The sequence below is a fragment of the Spea bombifrons genome, chromosome 5, assembly GCF_027358695.1.
Source record: "Spea bombifrons isolate aSpeBom1 chromosome 5, aSpeBom1.2.pri, whole genome shotgun sequence".
Classification (NCBI taxonomy): Eukaryota; Metazoa; Chordata; class Amphibia; order Anura; family Pelobatidae; genus Spea; species Spea bombifrons.
In genome coordinates this window covers 89,644,266-89,655,227 of record NC_071091.1, presented here as the reverse complement: position 1 = coordinate 89,655,227, position 10,962 = coordinate 89,644,266, and the positions used below count along the sequence as shown (strand labels likewise).

General features: G+C 42.3%; 2 protein-coding genes across 2 annotated transcripts; one reads left to right on the top strand and one right to left on the bottom strand.

The window, feature by feature from the left end:
* Positions 1–1,287: 1,287 nt before the first annotated feature.
* TMEM70 (transmembrane protein 70) lies at positions 1,288–4,852 on the bottom strand. Its single transcript, XM_053467058.1, has 3 exons — positions 4,611–4,852; positions 2,825–2,930; positions 1,288–1,751 (listed from the first exon to the last, which is right to left on the bottom strand). Exons 1-3 carry the CDS (start codon positions 4,770–4,772, stop codon positions 1,303–1,305), a joined length of 717 nt encoding a protein of 238 aa, XP_053323033.1. The 5' UTR covers positions 4,773–4,852; the 3' UTR covers positions 1,288–1,302.
* Positions 4,853–6,541: 1,689 nt separating this feature from the next.
* ELOC (elongin C) lies at positions 6,542–10,428 on the top strand. Its single transcript, XM_053466026.1, has 4 exons — positions 6,542–6,560; positions 7,826–7,878; positions 9,444–9,587; positions 10,212–10,428. Exons 2-4 carry the CDS (start codon positions 7,875–7,877, stop codon positions 10,400–10,402), a joined length of 339 nt encoding a protein of 112 aa, XP_053322001.1. The 5' UTR covers positions 6,542–6,560; positions 7,826–7,874; the 3' UTR covers positions 10,403–10,428.
* Positions 10,429–10,962: the final 534 nt, after the last annotated feature.

Genomic DNA, 10,962 nt, shown 5'->3' with positions numbered 1-10,962 from the left:
AGTCAATTCTGTCATTCACCTGTCATTCCCTAGAAAACCGCTATAATCTCACATAACCTGAGTTTTAGAACCTATAACTGTACTAGTGGAGTATACATGACAAAAATCTATCTATTTCTCTGAACAACAGGTTTGTTTTTTCTCCCATTATATCCTATGGGCATTCCCTCAACACTGTCATTCAACTGTCATAATTCACAGCCATAATTCCACCTAATCTGACACTTAGATCATGTGTCTGTAACAGGGGAGTATGTGTTCCAAAGATCTACATCATATGTCTGATGGTTTTCTCTGCAAAACAAGTTACATTTTTCTCCCATTCTATCCTACGGGCATTCACTGAATACTGTCATTCACCTGTCATTCCATAGAACACAGCTATAATCCCTCAAAATCTGAGTTTGGGATCCTGTGTGTGTACTAGGGGAGCATGTGTGCCAAAGATCTATAGGATATGTCAGATGGTTTGCTCTAAAAAAACAAGTTTAATTTGTCTCCCATTATATCCTATGGGCATTCACTCAAAACTGTCATTCACCTGTCATTCCATAGACAACCGCTATAATCCCACATAGTATGAGTTCTAGATCCCGTGTGTGTACTAGGGGAGTATATGTGCCAACGTTCTATATGATATTTCAGAGGGTTTTCTCTAAAAAACAAGTTTAATTTTTCTCCTATTATATCCTATGGGCATTCACTCAAAACTGTCATTCACCTGTCATTCCATAGAAAACAGCTATAATGCCACTTAATATGAGGTTTAGAACCTGTAACTCTACTAGGGCAGTATACATGACAAAGATCTATAAGATATGTCAGAGGGTCTTCTCTAAAAACAAGTTTAATTTTTCTCCTATTATATCCTATGGGCATTCACTCAAAACTGTCATTCACCTGTCATTCCATAGAAAACAGCTATAATCCCGCAAAGTATGAGTATTAGATCCTCTGTGTGTACTAGGGGAGTATATGTGCCAAAGTTCTATATGATATTTCAGAGGGTTTTGTCTGAAAAACAGGTTTGATTTTCTCCCATTCTATCCTATGGGCATTCACTCAAAACTGTCATTCACCTGTCATTCCATAGAAAACAGCTATAATCCCACATAATCTGAGTTTTTATGTCTTAAACTTTTATTTAAAAATCAATTATTCTTTTCCCCTCTATTATAGTCTATGGGCATTCCTCCCCATTATAGTCTATGGGCATTCCTCCCCATTATAGTCTATGGGCATTCCATTTTGTCATTCGTTTTAGTATGTCCCAAATAAAACCACCTCTTACAGTCTGATCTTTTATTTCTCCTCAGGGGACTGGTTCAGTTCTTCAGGATTAAACGTAAAGGGTTTATCATACCCCATAAGATGATTATAGTCACGAGGGTTTGGAAATAGCATTGGATTCACCAGCATAGATTTCTTCCTGGCATAAAATGTTGTAAACATTTTGCTAACTCCTGGGATGTCCACATCCTTTTGAGAGAATACTGTCTTTTTCTCAGTAAGCAGAGCATTATAGGTCACTGCTGTATAGGTGTCCGTGTCGCTGTTATGATATAAGCGTATCACATATCCCTTTGTAATCATATGCAGAGTCACTGGCGTGATAAACGTGAAGAAGCCCACAAAGCTGCAAAACACAACTTTTAACGCAATGCTGTCCACTCCGATACCGGTTTTGAGCATAAGGTAGGGAACCACACATGCACTGAAGACACTGGTAGAATATGAAAAAAATTTCACACCTGCATGGAAAAGAAATAAAACCAATGTAAACATTAGGCGATGATATCTAATGCCAGCAATCACATTACATGCATCATATACCGTATTGGCTCGAATATAGGCCGCACTTTTTTCCCCCACTTTAAGACTTTAAAGTGGTGGTGCGGCCTATATTCGGGGTCTAGTGCCCGACGCCCGGGACATGCAGTCCCGGGCGCCGGGCAGGCAGCGGGGTTAGGATACAGATCCCCCGCAACGGTGCAGGGGACCTGTATCCTACTCTCGGATGTCCTCAGCCTCCCCTGCCAGCACTTCCCACGGGGGGGTGCCGGCACGGGAGGTTGTCTAAGCGCATCGTCTGGACGGTCACCGGCTGCAGCGATGCGGGTAAACAGCCTCCGGGTTGTTTACCCGCATCGCCGCAGCCGGTGACCGTCCAGACGATGCGTTTTACCTCTGCCCCCAAGACTTACCGGAGCAGACTCCTGGGTGTCTTGCGGGGCGCCGGCGGGGGACATCTACGCAATACGCGTATACAACTTCCAGTTGTATACGTGTATTGCGTAGATGCCCCCCGCCGGCCCCGCAAGACACCCAGGAGTCTGCTCCGGTAAGTCGGGGGGGGGAGGAGGAGGAGGACAGTGGCAGCATATCTCGGGGGGAGGAGGACAGTGGCAGCATATCTCGGGGGGAGGAGGACAGTGGCAGTATATCTCAGGGAGGGAGGACAGTGGCAGTATATCTCGGGGAGGGAGGACAGTGGCAGTATATCTCGGGGAGGGAGGACAGTGGCAGCATATCTCGGGGGGGGAGGACAGTGGTAGCATATCTCGGGGGGGGGAGACAGAGTGGCAGAATGTTTTTTTTTTTTTTGGTGCTTTTTAAAGAAAAAAACTTTTTCTTTAAAAAAGCACCAAACTTTTAGGGTGCGGCCTATATACGGGGGCGGCCTATATCCGAGCCAATACGGTATATACTGCCATTATAGCTCCCATTGTCCTAAGGTCTCCCAGTATTTCATTACAGAGCCTTAAACCTCCTTTGCCCAAGGGCCCACCATTTGTAACATACATGAAATGGAAACCAAACATACCAAGCACTGCTCTGCCCAAATTCCCAACATAGATCAATCTGCCGCCTTCAGAGCTTCCAGAAGCAGTGTTAGTAAAGCGAACAGCATTCACACAAGGCAGAGCGACCTGCAGAAAAAAAAAAAAAGTACATTAAAACGATGTATATTTCTTTGGGCAACTGTGAGGATCTGATGGTGCTTTATGCTCCTGTACAGCTGAGGATTTTTTTTTAAGTCGTATAACGTTGAAAAATAACTTTTTAGAAACAGTTCTAGTTTTTGCATGATATATACGTAGTGTTGCCATAGCCCAATCTAATACACAAACACCGCCCCCTTATGATACTGCCAGTGTAAACAACAGAATGGTTAATTCATAAAGAGACCCTTCAGCCATCATATGCACTTTAATGCCGTGTGCTCTCTTTATTAAATGTACGTTGGCATTCTGCAGAATCCCCCCAAACGTATCTGCTGTCGGTTGAATACATTTCCCCACACGTGATGTACTCACCTCCAGTTACATCGCGCACTGACTCTGGTGAACTCCGCAACATTCTGCTCACATTACAGTAAGCATGTGTGTAACGTTTCACTAGGAGCCTTTCCTGCCACTGATTGACAGCTTTAAGCAGCCAATCATTTGCAAGAAGTGTCAGATCATGGAGGAAGAAGGCAGATTTTGGCGCAGGACCGCAACTTCTGTGTCAGGTAAGTGATCTCTCTCTTCTGTCTTGGAAGAATGCGTATTTAGGCACCCACTGAGCACATTAATATGCATTATTCTTTTGAACGGGGTGACAGGGTCATTAGGCTGAAAGTCTATGGAGCAACAGACCTCATTAGCATTGCCATAAAGAATCGGCTCAGTGTGGTGTTTAATCCGGGAACGTCACACACAATATCACATTGTCTGTAACGGTAGCTGCCAGATCTGCAGATGAAGGATGTTATTCCCATTTAAGAATACAGCCTGCCTGGGAAAAGTCAGGAAGGGAAAGACGCTTACTGTAAAAGGCACTCAGCTCCACGCAAAGTTTTATCTTACTTAATAAGTTAAGGAGAAGTAAGGTTGTGTAAGATGGAAGCGTATACATTGCTTTCTCAAAACATATACATGCTATCGGGTGTTAGCCCTGTGCCTCTCTACAGTCCATTATCACAAACAACCGACATGTTTAAGACCACACTGCCCTTTGTGTCTCACGGAAGTGCCTGACGATGCTTTGTTCTTCTACACTAGTGTAACATATATTGGAAGCCGAGCCTCACACAGGAGATCCCTCCTTTAATAAACGCGTTGAGTCTCCAGCACGTAGCAGTGATGGCGGCGTGCAGGAGGGCGATGCCTTTGGAGGAGCAGCAGTGAAATGGTACTTCTGGAGAAAGGTACGGTTTGGTTTTCTAGATAACTTTTTATTTTTTCATTGAATACAACGGAAATTGTTTAGAGAGAATAATTCTAAAGCTAAGTGCTAAAAGGGTGGCCGTTATATCTAACGCCATATAATTATACTATACACACGTTAAGAACATAAGGAAAAACACATTTACTATACAACAGCTACTCTAAAAGAAACATACATATATATATATATATATATATATATATATATATATATACACACACAGATAGATATATAGGTAGATATAAATATATCTATATATATATATATATATTATAACAGTGTAGTATAAAATGTCACTCATCCCACTACATTTGCCACCACGATTAGGGTGCTGCTGAGGGTCCACATAACTTGTACTTTCTGCAGTACTCTAACCTCTACTTATCACGTGACAGCACCTGGTTGAGGAGCACGTGGTTCCTGTGTGGGCCGTCCCGCCCCGTGCCACGAGCCGGTAAAACGCAGCTGAGCGCGCAGCTCCTTGGGCACCCGTACGTCCTATAGCTTGTCCTCCAGACCGCCGTTGCCAGGGGCCGACCGCAAACGGAAAAGCGCAGCATCTCCCGTGCCTGCTGCCGAACTCTTTCAGCCACAGCACACGACCTGCCCCTAGACTGACAGCTGAAGGAGGATCGTGCAACTGCTTCGTTTCCGGGTGACAACAATGATTCTTGGATATTGGTTCCGGCCTCCCAAACGGGGAGCTACTGCTCAAACAGACCTGGTGTTCATGAACAGTCACATTCAAACAAATAACACTCCACACAAAAAATACAAAGCGGTATTAGCGACTGCTTCTTACATGCCAATAAAGATTCACTGCAAATAAAAAAAATAAAAAATATTTTTTAACAGAGGTTTAGCGCAGGTGACGTGACGAGAGGACTGCTTTTAAAATAATTGGAGGGTATAGATGGACCACATTCTGTGTAGCAAATTATCTTGGGGTATTAATTAACATTAATGTTGATATTAATAAATATTGTGTAATTTATACAAGGCCAACAGAGGATGTGATTGATCAGTAACCTGCGGCCGTACTGCTAGCGTTGGTCCTTCATAACAAAGTGAATTGAGAAAGTCAAAATTACAATTCTCCTGAAAATTCTAACTTTAGCGAATAAACTCCAAAGTCCCGCAAGAAAATGTATCGTTTTACGTACCGGTTAGTAATGATCACACATCACAAAATGTTTTCCCTGTGTTACCATGACTCAAGGTTGGGCTTTTTTGGCAATATTACTCAGATGAGACATCTGGGATGACGGAGGATTATAATCTGTAATTTTGTTATAAACGGACAGACCCTTTAAACGGAAGAAGAAAAGGATAAACTGAGGTCGCTTTATAAGTAATACCAACGCTTTACTGAGAAACCACATCCAGAAGTATGGAACCAGTGACAGGAATTGATTGCCGGCATTTACATAAAATACACCACAAATGTCACCCAAGATTGTACGCAACGCTATGGACTTTTGGTATTCGCGATTATGGTTTCTGCGTAACCTTTTGGCAACAGTACTCAAGACTCCAGAACTTGCTTCTAACCGACTATAGTTTGGGAATCTCCCCGTTCTTTGGGTTTCGGAGCAAACAAAAGACTCAAGAAAACCAAAGAGAAAAAGTGCTTTTCGGAAGTAAGAAAAAGTTGAATTTTTTGACAGGGTTAACACTGAAGAGCGCAATGCAAGAATCTTTATAAGAAGCGTTACCATTCACATTAGGGTTTGAGCTGGCAGTGTAAAACGATAAAATGTCCTGAGCCTACAGAGCTTTAATGCTAAGAGAAGGAGGTGAGCTTGCAGTGTATTACAGCGAGTGCTGAGTGTTCTCATTCAGATACCGGTGTATTAAAAATAATAAAAAAAGAGTCAGTCACTACGCTATGCTAATACTAGCATCACCGGCTTTATTTGTTGCAGTTTCCATTAGTTCACATAGATCTCGCATCCTTAATAAACCCACAGCAGTGTTATAAGTATGTGTGGTGTGGGTGTTAATGTACACGCTTAAGGAGTAATGCCGTAAGCCGTCCACTTTAGACCATCTCCATCTATGAGCTATGACAGCTGTCAGGCCCCCAGCTACTAACACTAAAGGATCCCTTCGCCTAAACAGCTCTTTTAGTTCGTGATATTCCACCGGCGCCGGCACTAACGATTTCCCCTGTTTTCGGGTCATAAAACCCAGGGTACCGGCTCTAAGCAGTGTTGTACTTCCTTAAAACGTCATTTCCGGCTCCGGGGCGAAGCGCTGAGGGTGTGACCTTTCCGGAAGTAATTGTTACCTCTGTCGCCAGGGAGAGCGGTGGAGGCCGCGGGATCGTTATTGGAACCTGCGGCCGGGTGAGCAACGTAACAAGAAGTTCCGAACGCAGAAAGCGGCTCCTGGGCGCCTGAATTACCCAGCCCTGTCTAACGTAGGGCTCAATATTCGAAGTAAATCCGCGGGTGTTTGAGGAAAAAAATGTAATATTCGCCGCTTTTTGATTAAAACTATGCAGATACGCGGGTGGGCGTTTATATTTATGACAAGCCACAAAGCGTCCGGTTGTTAGGTGTTTTTGGAAGGCTCATATTTTGGGGTGTGTACGTAGGCCACTAAATATGGCACCGGTTCCCATTCCTTTATACAGGGGATGGGTTAAAAATCCCTCAGGGAGTTAAATGCGGAATGTCAAGAACAATCTATTCCCCGCTAAATAGCAGCTGCGGAAAGGTTTGATCATCTCAAATTGTGATCAGAATTGTCTAGTGTGGGCTGTTTTTGGGGCTCTATACAGTTTGCTTAAACCAAGTAAATTAAGAGCAGACCCGACACCTAAGATCTTGCTCCATGTTGAGACAGCCCTGCTGTCCTGAGACTGCGCATTTTATTATACATACAAAACCTAGCATAGCCTGAAAATAGCATCCAGATTATACTCCGGAGAGGTTCCAGGTGCCTATTCCTTCTCTGCTGTTCTTCCTTCAGTATGCGGAGGATATGCGTTTAAGGCACTTTTAAACTTAAATAAGTCCACCTATCTGCTTCGGCCTTCCAGCTTACTAATCAAATCAACCTATGGCCGCTCTATGTAACAAATGTCTAGTGCCGGCCTATGCAAAGTGAATCCGTTTATATAAATAGCAGAACATCTGTTGTGTTCTGTCGGTGTTACTAATGTGAGAATAGAAACAGATGCGTCTTAACGGGCAACTGGTCCCGGAGTCACTAGCTCATCGCGGGCCGTTGAGGGAGCCGCTGCTTGATTTCGCTGGTTTCCATAAGACGTCCGGTATTTTAAACACAATCTGAGTGTTATTGGAAAATACGTAGTTCCATGAGAAGTAAATGCTGACATTCCATTGCGCCGGTATTTAGACTACCGCTACTGAAAGCCGGACACCTAAGGTCTCTGCGTTTACTAGGAAATGTGTTTTTAAGAAGAAAAGTAATTGTGTGTACAGGAGATTATTAACAAGATCTGTTATCTCAAATCTCTATATACAGAGCAGCTCCTTGAGGTGTGAGATTAAACGCTTCTTAATAATGGACGTTGTGTAGTTATTTTAATATTAACAGAGAAAATCCATTTCCTTTTTTAATATTCGTCTTCTTTCTTTTCCAGACTATTCGATTTTGCGTTTGTTTTGCCGACGGACGTTTAGCCAACAAGCATGGGTATGTTCATTTCTGGGACCGATTCTTGTAAAGCTAATGTTAACCTCTCTCCGGTGTGAAAGGGTGCTGCTGGGGGTTACAAAGTGGGAGTGGGTGCGTTTGCCCGATAGTGGAAGGCAAATGAAACTGAAATACTGCGACGGTGAAGCTAACAGAAGAACAGCTTCTCGAAGCAGCTGCCTGGAGAGCTCAATGATTATTTTAAGTTAGCCTTAGCGAAGTTTATTGCACAGAAGAGGTAGAAAAAAATTCAGATGGATAGCTAATGAACAATGTATTTGTGCGGTATGGGCAAAGTGAGAGCACCTTTGTCAGTATGGCCATAAGCAAAAGGAACAGTGTCCCGAATCCAAATCCTTACCGATTTCCAAACGCACTTTGCGGTTTTTAGGTAGATTCATGTAAATAAGGATGCGTGACTGTCTGCTGTTTGATTCCTAACTGTTACACGGCTTCCTTTTTTTATATATATATATATACTAGCACATCTCTATTGCTTTTATTAGAAGTTAATAGTAGGACACTTTATTTGAATATGGGACCCCCTAAAAAAATTGCCGTTCACGAGACGCAGATAACACTACGTAAGGGAATTATACTGCATTTAAGCATGAATGTAGATTTGCAAGTAAATAAACAGAATGATTAACAGTAAATAAACGAATGATTGGCTTTAAACTAGGTTCTTCTGTCCTTCCCCATTTATAGCCTGTAAAACACTGAAATCATCGTGATTTATAGCTCTTTAATCCAAACTGCAGCAAAGCCTTGTGAGACACCCTCTGAAGTTGCTTCTTATGAAACAATCTATGTAAATTTTATTAAAATAAGGCAAAACAGAAAATCATCCCCAACATTTTGTGGGGCACCTATGTCAAGGGAAGAATGTACAGCGCATGAACAAACCTCAGTTACATGGGGTGAAAGAGGCAGCTTCCTGTGTGATCGGATGCTCTGGAAGACAACCCAGCAATGTAACCTCCCCCCTCAGCATCAGATTTCCTAGGCCTGTTCAAATAGATGCCATCTATACATCAATGCCAAACTCTTACATCTAGCGGAATTTAAAAATAAAAGCCAGCATAACCTGACTGCAACCACTCTAAAGCAAAACAGAGAAAAAAGGGAGACACAGGGGTAAATCTAAACCCTGCAGCAGATAACAAGTTATAAATGATCCCCCTTGGTCCATATGGCCTCCATTGTGGGGGGGTCTACTGGTGGAGTGCCTTTAAGCAGCTGCCTCGTCTACCAAGTAGAATGTGTTAAGATTTGACGCCTTACAGGGGGTCCAATGTGTTGTTCCCACGCGTGAAAAAAGCATCTAGTTCTTCTTTCCTTGGCTTCGGGTGCCTCTATCCCAACCACGTGGAATAAGAATTATAATTTCTGATAGTGGATGGGGTAAAGTGTATCCAATTTTGTAAAGTTACTTCCTTGCCCAGCCAGTATAAAAGGCATTTTGCGCTTATAAAAGTTAGTTGTTGGGAGAATAAGCCTGAGTTTGTTTCATAACATATTGTGACAAAAAAACTTTCTAATTCTTTTATTTGGTACATTTTTAGATGGGGAAGAGAAAACCTACGGTGGCTGTGAGGGCCCTGACGCTATGTACGTAAAACTCATTTCGTCAGATGGCCATGAGTTCATTGTTAAAAGAGAACACGCTCTAACTTCAGGAACAATAAAAGCAATGTTAAGTGGCCCAGGTATGTATATTGAAGAAAACAGATGTAGTTCATTATATTTGAGGGTCTTTGACTTTGAAAGAACCTTTTGTAATAACTGCTCCACGGACTTGTATGCTAAAGAACTTACCTCTCAACCATGGCAGCTTCACAGTTGGGTAACGTCTGATTTTATCCCTGGCCCCGTTTTAATGTCCTGATACGTAGTCTAACATTCTTATGCCGTTCAGAAGGCACATGGTATATGTTTTGCTTGAGAAAGTTATACAGCCACGCTTTTACTTGCAAAAGACAATATCTAGGCTTCAATAAATAGCCTGCATTACTTTTTGCAGCTTTATGGAGCGAAGAGGCTGTAAAATAAAATAATCTACTTTGAAACGCTGACTACAATACAGTCAATGATTCTTTTAGGGGTATTATTATTATCTTTATATAGCGCCAACAGTTTACGCAGTGCTTAACAATACATATATTCAAGGGGTATGACGAGACGAGAATTTGACAGACTAAGACAACCGATATATTAGGTGGAGAAAGCCCTGCTCGCAAGCTTATAAAAAAAAAAGGGGGGGGGTGCTGTGAAATGCATCTTGTGGGTTTGCAGGATTCTGTTCTGACCCGCTGTGTGTTTTTTTTTCACAGGGCAGTTTGCGGAAAACGAAACCAATGAAGTGAATTTCCGGGAAATTCCCTCTCATGTACTATCCAAAGTGTGCATGTATTTTACTTACAAAGTTCGTTATACCAACAGCTCCACGGAAATCCCCGAATTCCCCATCGCACCCGAGATTGCACTGGAGCTTCTGATGGCTGCAAACTTCCTAGACTGTTAAATAAAGTAAATTATGTTAAATTACAATGTTAAATGTTTCCTTTTGTATTTAAAGGCTTCCTTTTTTGTTTCTTTCCTCGTAGCATGTTTTCATGCCGTGTATAGTATATTCCAGTAACGTATACCCACAACGCTCTTTGGCAGAGCGGGAACTCAAACAAGCTTTGCGCCTTGGCTTATACCCCCCCCAAACATCTCCTAAATAAATAAATCTGACAATTTGACATTGACTTGTACGTTTCAGACATTGCTTTTCATTGACTTATTTATTCTGTGTGTAGAATATTCGGTATGTTCTAAAACACGGTAGGAAGTCTTCAAATCACATATTCAGTATGTTCTAAAACACGGTAGGAATTCTTCAAATCTTCTGAATCCGGTAATATCCTACGACATGTAAAGGTAACTGTATGTTCACGTTCGGCAGATAAATGCCTACTGAGGCGTTGGCTTGGAAGATGGTAAGAGCATCTGGGAAGTGCTGTTACATATAATCATCTTGTCTTGGAAATGTACGTACGGATACTTACGTTCTGTCCCTAAAGATGCAGCCTCTGAGAT